This window comes from Megalobrama amblycephala, linkage group LG21 (assembly GCF_018812025.1).
Source record: "Megalobrama amblycephala isolate DHTTF-2021 linkage group LG21, ASM1881202v1, whole genome shotgun sequence".
Taxonomy (NCBI): Eukaryota; Metazoa; Chordata; class Actinopteri; order Cypriniformes; family Xenocyprididae; genus Megalobrama; species Megalobrama amblycephala.
In genome coordinates this window covers 31128727-31142014 of record NC_063064.1, presented here as the reverse complement: position 1 = coordinate 31142014, position 13288 = coordinate 31128727, and the positions used below count along the sequence as shown (strand labels likewise).

The window sequence follows — 13288 nt, the reverse complement described above, 5'->3', positions numbered from 1 at the left end:
GCGAGGAGCTGCAGAAACACACGGTCCAGCCGCGGCCTGCGTGATCCAGCACACACACACACACACACACACACACACACACACACACACACACACACACACACCTCTGACTGATCCACAGGACATTCTCATACCCTTGGTGATTAGATAACTACTGTTGAGAGAAAATATAAGTAATAAAGAGAGGTGCATGAGGTATGTGAATATATGCATTTGTCAAAACAGTGCTCACACAGTACTGTATCCCACAATGCAATGCACTCGACTTGACCTTCCATTTCCCGTGTGACGAGTATCAGCCTGTTCACGCCAAGAATGATGACTATAACTATAACGATAACTTTAATAATAACTATAACAATAACCATCAGGGTTGCCATGTTTTCACAACAAAACCCGCCCAATTGTTGATGGGCTGGTAAAATCCACCAGGTTCCCCTGGTAAAATTCGCATTCCAAGAAAAACACCCCGCGGCAACAGTGTTAAAGTAGCCCAATTCTGTGGGAAAACCATGGAATGGCAACACTGACAACCATAGCATTAATTATAACCATAATAACTATAGCAATAACTGTAATGATAACAATAATTATAACTTTATCAATAACTGTAACAATAGTGATGCTATAATGATAGTGATAACTGAACAATAACTATATTGATAACTATATAAGATAGCGATAACTATAATAATGACTTTGACAATAACTATGATAATGATAATAATAACTACAATGATAACTTTAAAAATAACTTTAACGATAGTGATAACTATAATGATAACGATAACTGTAACGATAACAATAACGATAAATTGTAACAATTACTATAAAAATGTTGCCGCGATAGCCTCGTGGGCAGAGCCGACATATAGCGCCGTTGCGCTTCGGGTGACCCGAGTTTGAGTCCCGGCTCGCGGACCTTTCCCGATCCCGTCCCCCTCGCTCTCTCCCACTTCACTTCCTGTCTGCTTACTGTCCTATCATAATAAAGGCAAAAACGCCAAAAATAAATCTTAAAAATAACTATAATGTTAATAACTAAACATAACTATAATAATGATAATTGTAACTATAACTATGATAACTTTAACAATAACTATAACGATAATGATAATTATAACTGATATAACTATATAAGATAATAACTGTAACAGTTAACTGTAACGATAACGATAACAATAACTATGATAATGATAACTAACAATAACATGACAACGATAACTATAATTATAACGATAACTTTAATAATAACTATAACAATAACCATCAGGGTTGCAATGTTTTCACAACAAAACCCGCCCAATTGTTGATGGGCTGGTAAAATCCACCAGGTTCCCCTGGTAAAATTCGCATTCCAAGAAAAACACCCCGCGGCAACAGTGTTAAAGTAGCCCAATTCCGTGGGAAAACCATGGAATGGCAACACTGACAACGATATCATTAATTATAACCATAATAACTATAGCAATAACTGTAATGATAACAATAAATATAACATTATCAATAACTGTAACAATAGTGATACTATGATGATAGTGATAACTGAACAATAACTATATTGATAACTATATAAGATAGCGATAACTATAATAATGACTTTGACAATAACTATGATAATGATAATAATAACTACAATAACTTTAAAAATAACTTTAACGATAGTGATAACTATAATGATATCGATAACTGTAACGATAATAATAACTATAAATTGTAACAATTACTATAAAAATGTTGCCGCGATAGCCTCGTGGGCAGAGCCGACATATAGCGCCGTTGCACTTCGGGCGACCCGAGTTTGAATCCCGGCTCGCGGACCTTTCCCGATCCCGTCCCCCTCGCTCTCTCCCACTTCACTTCCTGTCTGCTTACTGTCCTATCATAATATAGGCGAAAAAAACCAAAAATAAATCTTTAGTGCTATAAAAATAACTATAAGGATAACAACTATAACATAACTATAACTATAATAGCTTTAACAATAACAATCGTGATAACTATACTGGTAACGATAACTATATAAGATAACTATAACTGTAACAATTACTATAAAAATGTCGCCGCGATAGCCTCGTGGGCAGAGCCGACATATAGCGCCGTTGCACTTCGGGTGACCCGAGTTTGAGTCCCGGCTCGCGGACCTTTCCTGATCCCGTCCCCCTCGCTCTCTCCCACTTCACTTCCTGTCTGCTTACTGTCCTATCATAATATAGGCGAAAACGGCAAAAATAAATCTTAAAAATAACTATAATGTTAATAACTAAACATAACTATAATAATGATAATTGTAACTATAACTACGATAACTTTAACAATAACTATAACAATAATGATAATTATAACTGTGATATAACTATATAAGATAATAACTGTAACAGTTAACTGTAACGATAACAATAACATGACAACGATAACTATAACTATAATGATAACGATAACTGTGATGATAACTATATAATGTAATAACTGTAACAATTAACTGTAACGATAACTATAACTGCAATAATAACGATAACAAGAACTATAACGATAGTGATAACTAACTATGATAATGATAACTGTATAAGATAATAACTAACAATTAACTGTAACGATAACTATAACGATAACTAACAATAAAATGACAACGATAACGATAACTGTAATAACTGTAATGATAATAATAACTATAACGATAGTGATAACTATAACTATGTCAACGATAACTGTTATAACTGTAACAATAACAATAAATATAGAAACTGTATCTAGACTATATTAGTGTCCACACCAATGCACAATATCCTTGTTTATTATAAGCGCTGCAGTTTTGTCGTCTGTCGCTTTAAATGCTTGAGCTCTTTAAAGCAGGATGGATTCTGATTGGCTGATTCCAGCAATATCGCTCCTCTGTATTGTCTTGGTGTGACCGGGCCTTAAATCAGAAATGATATCAGCTCTATTATTAAAATGACGTAACACTGAATTAAAAATGTGCTTCACTGACTCTGTTTCATCATTATATCCTGCGTACGGTTTCACATGAAGCGTTTGTACAGTTTCACACTGAATGAAATGCTCAATGCTTCAGATTGATCAATACTGTCTAAGAGCAGGCAGATGTTCCTGCAGACAGGAAGTGATTGTTTGAGACTCCAGCGTGTGTCAGGTGTCATTTTAACTTCTGCCGCGTCAGACGCGCGCCGATGCCTTTCTGACCTATCGATCAGCAGATGTGCAGAAGCTCCGGTTACAGACGGAATCAGCCATCTGCGTCTCTACAGATGAACAGACGCATGCTGATTATTTGTGTTCGCAAGTGAAGCAAATCCAGCAGATCATCTGTAGCAGTGACAGTGTGAAATAGGCAATTAGATGCATTCTGTAATGAGCCTAATTTACACATGGAAGGTGTTTGTGCCGTGAAGTCACGTCAGGTTTATTAGTATATCTCTGTTCACACTTTTGTTTCTAAGCTCAAACCCAGAAGTCGCTGCTGAAGGTTTCAGTGGTGTGAAAGACACACGTGATCAGCATATGGATGTCTGATACCTGTGTACACACGGTCCGTACTGTGTGTCCGGTCTGTGTCCGTGTAGCCGGTATGTTGTGTGTCTCACACCCTTCGCTCGAGTCGGGGTGTCGAGTGACCCTAATTTTAGCGTGAGGCTGCAGATCATGAGCCAGACACACACAGATTCACATGAATGTTTGATTTAATGTCTGAAATATTACTGTCAGCTCCCACTGCACCTGCTCATTTAGACATGCATTAATTAACAACGCTCATGCATTAATTACTGGTGTTAATTAGTGAATCTCGAGCGTTTGACTGTAATTAAACAGACAGCAGCTCATATCAGATTCATTCACACACTGAAGTTCATGATCTGATGAACCGCGATCAGAAGAAAACGTGAAAGATGATACAGAGATTATTTTCTGTCACTGTGTCAAAGTTATAAACAAATGTTCTTACAGTAACGTTAATAGAACGTTCATTCAACGTTATCTGGCCTTTAATAATGTTCTCAAAACGTTAGAAGAAAAACGTTATATGTTTTTCTGAAACATTTTAGTTGGATGTTCGTCTAATGTTTTTTAAATGTTGGTACTTGTTTCAGAGAACATTCAAAAGTAACGTTCCCATAACGTTTGCAGAATGATGCAATGGAATGTTTCTTTAAAGATTGAATAACCACAGAATAAACTGGATGTTTTGAACATTCAGAAATAATGTTTTTATAACTTAATGGGAACATTAGAATCTTAACGTCTTGTGTTAGTACAGTATTCTGTTGTGAACACACACACACACACACTCTCACTAATATACACTCTCATACACACACACACACACACACACACAGATGTGATGCTGACCCATCAGCATTAGAGGAGTTTGACTTACTGCTGCCATCTGCTGGTCACTGTGTGTGTGTGAGTCTGTGTGTGTGTATGAGAGTGTGTATGAGTGAGAGTGCGTGTGTGTGTGTGTGTGTGTGTGTGTGTGTGTGTGTGTGTGTGTGTGTCAGACGACTCTCGCTGCACCTGTCGGCTGATGTCTGACTCCGTATCCGCATTTCCTCGGAAGTCGAAGGGGTTTTCCCAGTGTCCTGCACCGAAGGATCAGTGTGTCAGACAATGACATGACGATCTCACACACTGGATCAAGCCCTGAGATCATGTGATGTTGTTTCCATGGCAACCGCAGCAGCACATAAGTGCAGGTCCAAACGGAGATCGTGACCTACTTTGGTCCAGAACATCGTCACATTCATTTCTGACCTTCTTCATAATGGTGTGTGTGTGTGTGTGTGTGTGTGTGTGTGTGTGTGTGTGTGAGACGGCAGCAGATGAGCATCAGTCTCGTCGAGGAATGAGCAGAATTTGAGTCTGAAGTGACAGATTTCTCAGATACTCGATAGAGACGAGCAGCAGCGGCCGAACGCGTTGATCTCTGACCGCTGTAACATGACAAACACACGGCTTTTAGAATCACAGTTTTCATCAATTTTAAACAATTTGTTCATACAAAGTACTGAATTAAATTAAAGACAGAGAAGAATTAAAAGTACCAAAATGTAAAAAAAAAAGATTAAAGGGTTAGTTCACCTGAAAATGAAATTTCTGTCATTAATTACTCTCCCTCATGTCGTTCCACAAGACCTTCATTCATCTTCAGAACACAAATTAAGATATTTTTGATGAAATCCGAGAGACTCGTCCATATAATCAACACTTTCAAGGTCCAGAAAGGAACTAAAGACATCATTAAAACAGTCATGTGACTGCAGTGGTTCAACCTTAATGTTATGAAGAGACGAGAATACTTTTTGTGTGCAAAAACAAAACAAAAATAACCACTTTATTCAACAATCTCTTCTCTTCTGTCATTATCTTACGCAGCTGACGCAGTAACACAGTGAAGCTTCCGTGATTACATCCGAACGCCGGATCAGTATTGGCCAAAGCTGATCATGTGACACATGCGTGTGACGCTGACGCAGGAGTCGGCCAATAATGAGTCGGCGTTCTGACGATGAACCTGGAAGCGCTGGACGTAAACAACGAATGAGAATGACACAGAAGAGAAGAGATTGTTGAATAAAGTGGTTATTTTTGTTTTGTTTTTGCGCACAAAAAGTATTCTCGTCTCTTCATAACATTAAGGTTGAACCACTGCAGTCACATGACTGTTTTAACGATGTCTTTAGTTCGTTTCTGGACCTTGAAAGTGTTGAGTATATGGACGAGTCTCTCGGATTTCATTAAAAATACCTTAATTTGTGTTCTGAAGATGAACGAAGGTCTTACGGGTGTGGAATGACATGAGCGTGAGGAATTAATGACAGAAATTTCATTTTTGGCTGAACTAACCCTTTAAGTAACTGAAGAGAAATAAAATACAGGCTCGTTCACACCAAAATCGAAAGCTTTAACACTTATAATACAGTAAACTGTGGTTTATCTTCATAAGTGTTCATCACTGCATCTGAGAGAAAGAGAGATCTGCATTATTGAATCATGTAAATCTGCCTCTGTTTGAAATCTTTCACTCATTTTCATAACTCATTAATATAAATCAGTGTCTCTCCTCAGAGAAGCAGTCATTGTTGTGTTAATGAGAAACTCTCGTGCGTCTGTTCAATTCACAAACCTAAACGAATCGTCTCAGCATTGCTGTGGGTCTGTAGTTTAGTTGTTATAATGATGTATTTCTGAGCTCAAGTACAGCTTCTCCAGCTTGTAGATGTTTTTTGTAAACAGCGCGTCATTTGTTGATTACTGTATTTGTTTTATCTCCGCTGTGGTTTCTAGAACATTTAAAGTGTTTTTCTCAGACGTGACAGCGAATCTGTCATGTGATTGTATGTGTATGAGGTCATCGTGAGGAGCGTTTCACTTCTTCATGGTAATCATCACATCAGAATGATTTCTGAAGGATCATGTGACACTGAAGACTGGAGTAATGATGCTGAAAATTCAGCTTTGATCACAGGAATAAATTACACTTTACTATATATTCACATAGAAAACAGCTGATTTACATTATAATAATATTTCACAATTTTTACTGTATTTTTGATCAAATAAATTCAGCTTTGATCACAGGAATAAATTACATTTTACTATATATTCACATAGAAAACAGCTGATTTACATTATAATAATATTTCACAATTTTTACTGTATTTTTGATCAAATAAATTCAGCTTTGATCACAGGAATAAATTACATTTTACTATATATTCACATAGAAAACAGCTGATTTACATTATAATAATATTTCACAATTTTTACTGTATTTTTGATCAAATAAATTCAGCTTTGATCACAGGAATAAATTACACTTTACTATATATTCACATAGAAAACAGCTGATTTACATTATAATAATATTTCACAATTTTTACTGTATTTTTGATCAAATAAATTCAGCCTTGATCACAGGAATAAATTACATTTTACTATATATTCACATAGAAAACAGCTGATTTACATTATAATAATATTTCACAATTTTTACTGTATTTTTGATCAAATAAATTCAGCTTTGATCACAGGAATAAATTACATTTTACTATATATTCACATAGAAAACAGCTGATTTACATTATAATAATATTTCACAATTTTTACTGTATTTTTGATCAAATAAATTCAGCTTTGATCACAGGAATAAATTACATTTTACTATATATTCACATAGAAAACAGCTGATTTACATTATAATAATATTTCACAATTTTTACTGTATTTTTGATCAAATAAATTCAGCTTTGATCACAGGAATAAATTACATTTTACTATATATTCACATAGAAAACAGCTGATTTACATTATAATAATATTTCACAATTTTTACTGTATTTTTGATCAAATAAATTCAGCCTTGATCACAGGAATAAATTACACTTTACTATATATTCACATAGAAAACAGCTGATTTACATTATAATAATATTTCACAATTTTGACTGTATTTTTGATCAAATAAATTCAGCTTTGATCACAGGAATAAATTACATTTTACTATATATTCACATAGAAAACAGCTGATTTACATTTTAAAAATATTTCACTATTTTTAATGTATTTTTGATCAAATAAACGCAGCCTTTAAAAAAAAAAAAATTATATAATTATTGCAAACTTTTGACAACTTTTGAGATTCAGCGTTTGAAATCTAGTTAATCTCACAAACCTCCCAACAAAACATGCATTTACACACACTCACACACACAATCTTGTGTTAATGTGTAATGTAATTATCTAATGTATTAAATCTCAGCGAGTGAAATCCCATCAACACCGTCAAACACAACGGACAGGTTTGAGTCGGCTGGCGAAACGGAGCAGAGCTCGTCCTCTCTCCTGAATGACATCAGCCTGCTGGAATGTGTGTGTGTGTGTGTATAGTCACACCTGTGATCTCACCTTTTGACCCCGTGCAGTGATGATGTCATCTGATCTGAGGTCAGCTCATGTTTGGGACGGTTTGACCTTTGACCCACAGTCCTGCCTCTGAAATGAAGAGAGAAATCAATCAGTTCAAACAAAAACATGAGATTGCTGTTAGACAAAGATAAACACTGATCTTTTCTACTACTTTTTTATACTAATTTACTACTAGAGAAAATGACTACTTTGTTGGAAAACATTTTTAAGTAGATTTTAATGAAATTGTCTGTTTAGAGCTGATTTACAGCAGAGTTTGAGTTTGTCTCATGTAAGTTGATCATTGATTCTGTTATTTAGCTGTTTATGAGTGTCAGATTGTTTTGAAACAGTCTGTATAAAAGAACTTCAGTAAAAGAATAAATGCAAAATGTTTGTGCAATTTAACGTCACGCTGAAGCAACAGATCTTTACGAGGTCAAACTAATGAAATATGCATGAATGAATTGTTCTAAAATTGTTCTAATAGATAATTATAAGATTAAAAACACCTCATGAAGTTATCATACTTTAAATAATCAAAGATTATTTTTTCAAAAAACATGTTCAACGAGTTGAGTTCATCTAAAGCAGCTCTACAGAAGAGAGTTTGTCCTGCAAGTTCATGCAGATCTACAGCTTTTATAAAGTGTGACTGATTCATTCCCTGTTTGTGTGTGTGTGTGTGTGAGATGACATCATGGTGTGTGTGTGTGTGTGTGTGTGTGTGTGTGTGTGTGTGTGAGATGACATCACTGCGTGTGTGTGTTTCTGTGTTATGGATGGATCAGCACTGATGGGTCTGAACACGCTGTGCTGTTGTTTTATATGAAGATGAAGCGCTGACTCTACCTGTAAACACTTCTTTGCCAATTTTCTTTGTTTTACATCTGAATCATGTTTCTAAAGAAGCACAAATTCATCAGTTCGTATTCGGCCCTGTCCCAAATGGCACCCTAAACACTCACAGTCTTCCTACGAATCGGTGATGTCAGTTTCGTGATGTAACGCCGCTTTGACTGTTGGGTAGAAGGACCCTACAGTCTTAACAGACACGTGCACACGGCGGCCATATTAAGTCCACTAGACTGAAAGTGCATATGATGTGTGGCATTTGGGACAGGGCCTTTGATGTGTTATTATGTGGCGTTTCCCACAATCCTCTGTTTCCCGCTCTCAGGTGCACGATCATGCGTTCCCGTAGCAACAGTCTGGAGGACGCGGAGAAGGCGGAGCTCTCTCCGCCCAGAGCACGAGCGCGGCAGCAGGCGTCTGACCGCGAGGAGGCGTGTCACACTCATGAGGACACGCCCACCGTCCAGAGGAAGCAGACGGGCGGCAGACGGCGAGCGCAGAGAGAGCGCAGCGGCGCGGGGAAGAGCCGAGACCTGTCGAGAGACGACCTGCTGTTCCTGCTCAGCATGCTGGAGGGAGAACTACAGGTGACACACTGAGACACTGATTGAGCTGATCTCACCTTAAAGCGGATCTATAATGCCCCTTTCTCAAGATGTAATATGCGTCTCTGGTGTCTCCAGAATGTGTCTGTGAAGTTTCAGCTCAAAATCCCCCACAGATCATTTATTATAGCTTGTCAAATTTGCCCCTATTTGGGTGTGAGCAAAAACACGCCGTTTTTGTGTGTGTCCCTTTAAATGCAAATGAGCTCCGCTTTCCAGAAGAGGGCGGAGCTTTAACAGCTCAACAACAACAAAGCTGGAGAATCTCACGCAGCCAAAATGATGAAAGTGTTCAGCCTTACATTGTTCAAACCGGAGTCGACACTGATGGAGAGACTCAGGAAGAAGTTACAACTTTTAGACGTTTCTGAATGGTTAGTGGATAAATTGATGTAGTTGCTGTGGAGTTGATTCAACTCATCCACTAGCATGTGCCGTCATGTTCATCTTTTGTGTTGAATTGACCCTCGTTTGTGAAGCAGTCCGGCGTAAAATGACGGCATGACAACAACACTCGGCTACAACAACTCTTCCTCTTCTCTAAAGCAGCCCAACATGGCCCCGCCCCCTTTGCTGTGTGTTCTCAGGGGCGGGGTTTATGTACATTTTAGGGTTTGTGATGTCACTAACCCGGGAAGAAGCTCGATGTAGTCCCTACCAGCCATTTAAAAAGCGATTTCTGTAAAAGAAAATATCTCCCTTTGCATTGAACTTTGAGTGTCGTAACTTTGCAGATGTTGTTTATGATCAAACAGCAACATTACACACTAACTAAAGTTAAAAACTCAAATCATAATCAACCACCCCTTTAAATGGTTGTAGTTCATGAATGCTTTGGAATAAAGACTTTTGAAGAAACACTGCAGATTATTGCAGAAGTGAAAGAAATTAAAGTTATAGAAGGTTAAGTTTATTGTAAAGCAAATGTACTGAACTAAATACTTCTTATTTTAACTTTTGGATAATTCGGAAATTGCATTAAAACCAAAGCCGTACGTCTAATCAAGTTGTGTTCCAAAAATTGAGGCGTTGAAAGGCTTGATTTTGTCTGTGGGGAATTGATTGGATGGTTGTGGTTTGCTATTGGTGGATCTCATGTGAGTGACAGGTTGTCCCGCCCTCATCATCAGAGAAGAGAAGAGATGCTGATTCAAGATTACCAGAACATGAATTTAAAAACTACAGATAATTCATTTAGAATAAAACAAGACAGTTTTGATTTCATGGTGATGAATCTGAGAGTCAAACTCTGTTAAAGTCAGACAGACATCAGAGAGCTGCTGATGAACTGCAGTAAATATTCATTCAGTTATCAATGAAAACGCTCAGGCCCTTCAACTCAAACTCACAGAGTTTCTGTGTTTTACACACAGGCCAGAGACGAGGTGATCACCGTCCTCAAAGCCGATAAAATCGATCTGGCTCTGCTGGAGGCCAAATACGGCTTCGTGACGCCGCCGAAGGTGCTGAAGGCTCTTCAGAGAGACGCCATCCAGGACAAGAACGGCAGCTGGCAGGAGGACATCTACGAGAAGCCCATGACGGAGGTACGGCCGGCTCCGCGCGGCTCTGCAGATCCACGCCGTCCATGTTCTTAGCGTGTTTGTGTGTGTCAGTTGGACAGGCTGGTGGAGAAGCAGCGGGAGACGTACAGACGGATGCTGGAGCAGCTGCTGCTGGTGGAACGAGCTCACCGACAGACGCTGGGCCGCCTGGAGGACGAGAAGAGGAACCACAGCGACTTCATGAGGAAGAGCGACGAGTTCACCGGCCTGCTGGAGCAGGAGCGAGAGAGGTCAGTCAGAGGTCACTCGTCTTCGGTGAACAGTAAGCCCCGCCTCCTTTGATGTGATTGGCCGTCATCATGCTGAGATTGACGAGCACTGTTTCATCAGCCGATACTCCAGCGGTGATCAAACTATTAAGTTAATATTTAATAACTTATCAACACGTTTGCATATTCACAGTTCTTTGATGCCGGTTAATGGTCACATGATAATGTTTTAAAGCTTGTTTTATTTTAAAATTATTCATTTATTTTAATTTGACATTTTTATAATCCAGTCATTTTTTGTTACTTTTATGATGATTGTTTTTATTTTAACATTATCTATTTTATTATCGCATTTTATCATTTAATTAATTTTAGTACACATTTTAATTAGATTTATTTTTAAATTATTTATTTATTTTAATTTGCCTTTTTTTATCATTTAATACATTTCAATTTTCATTTGATTGTTTTTATTTTAACATTATCTATTTTATTATCACATTTTTTATCATTTAATTAATTTTAGTACGTTTTAATTAGATTTATTTTAAAATTATTTCTTTATTTTAATTTGCCTTTTTGATCATTTAATGAATTTCAATTTTCATTTTTTTGTTTTTATTTTAACATTATCTATTTTATTATCGCATTTTTATCATTTAATTAATTTTAGTACACGTTTTAATTAGATTTATTTTGAAATTCTTTATTTATTTTAATTTGACTTTTTTATCATTTAATGAATTTAAATTTCATTTGATTGTTTTTATTTTAACATTATCTATTTTATTATCGCATTTTTATCATTTAATTAATTTTAGTACGTTTTAATTATATTTATGTTTAAATTATTTATTTATTTTAATTTGACTTTTTTATCATTTAATGAATTTAAATTTCATTTGATTGTTTTTATTTTAACATTATCTATTTTATTATCGCATTTTATCATTTAATTAATTTTAGTACACATTTTAATTAGATTTATTTTTAAATTATTTATTTATTTTAATTTGCCTTTTTGATCATTTAATGAATTTAATTTTCATTTTATTGTTTTTATTTTAACATTATCTATTTTATTATCGCATTTTATCATTTAATTAATTTTAGTACACGTTTTAATAAGATTTCAATGAATTTCAATTTTCATTTGATTGTTTTTATTTTAACAGTATGTATTTTAATTCAGTTTCAGTGCGTTTAATGTGATTGTATGTGAAGCGCAGCATGCGTGTTCGTCTCTTGGAGCAGCATGACATCATTTCCTCTCATCATTACACGCGTCTGTCTCTCATCATGTTCGATCGGCGTTTGTTACAGTTTCAGCCGAATTGTGAATGAGAAACTGAACCGATCCGTCAGTGTTGGACGAAGATCTGTAGTGTTTATATCCTGCCAGAGACGCTTTTAGCTAATGATGTTTCCATTTTCATTGCCTTACAAGGCTCTTAAAAATAAGTCTGAGAGGATGAAAATAAGCCGCGGCTGATAATACACCCGTGAGCAGAAATGGAGCCGCCGGGAGGCTTTTTAAAGCAGGAACCGAACGCTGCGAGGGTAAAAATATCAGATGGATTCAGAGTCGCCGGCCTCTCGATCAAGAGACTCGTCTTTCCAGAGTTAAATAAAGCAGAACACAAATATGTTCTAGGAACGTTCCCGCTGCGTTATGAAAGCGTTATTTCTGAAACAATTAGTAACATTTAAAAATGTTAGATAAAGATCTTCACAAAAAGTCTCCATGAATGATGCATAATTAATGTTTTTCCTCTAACATTTTGAGAACTTTATTAAAGGCCAGATAACTTTGAACAATGTTCTTTTAACGTTGCTGGAAGAACGTTTGTTTATAACTTTCATAATTTCCCTGTTCGCTGGAGATTCAGGCTCTGATCAGTGTGTGTGTGTGTGTGTGTCATCTGTGTTTCATTGATCTTCTCGTGTGAGTGAATGTTCGTCGACGCCAAATCAAACACTCCGGACGTGTTTACAGATGTGTGTCAGTGAATGTGAGGTCATTTGGCCCCGGGCCCTTCAGTGCATGATGTAATGTGATTACATATCTGTGATAGAACGCACATAACTACACACACACACACACACACACTCTCTCTCACACACACACACA

The 13288-nt window shown here is 36.6% G+C and overlaps 1 protein-coding gene across 1 annotated transcript in view; it reads left to right on the top strand.

Annotated features, from left to right (window-relative positions):
- filip1l (filamin A interacting protein 1-like) overlaps positions 1 to 13288 on the top strand; it is a 36843-nt gene that overhangs the window by 5158 nt on the left and 18397 nt on the right. Inside the window, exons 3-5 of the mRNA XM_048171927.1 lie at positions 9104 to 9365; positions 10757 to 10930; positions 11000 to 11178. Of these exons, the coding sequence (XP_048027884.1) occupies positions 9114 to 9365; positions 10757 to 10930; positions 11000 to 11178 (605 nt within the window). The 5' untranslated portion in view covers positions 9104 to 9113. The remainder of the gene's footprint in view (positions 1 to 9103; positions 9366 to 10756; positions 10931 to 10999; positions 11179 to 13288) is intronic.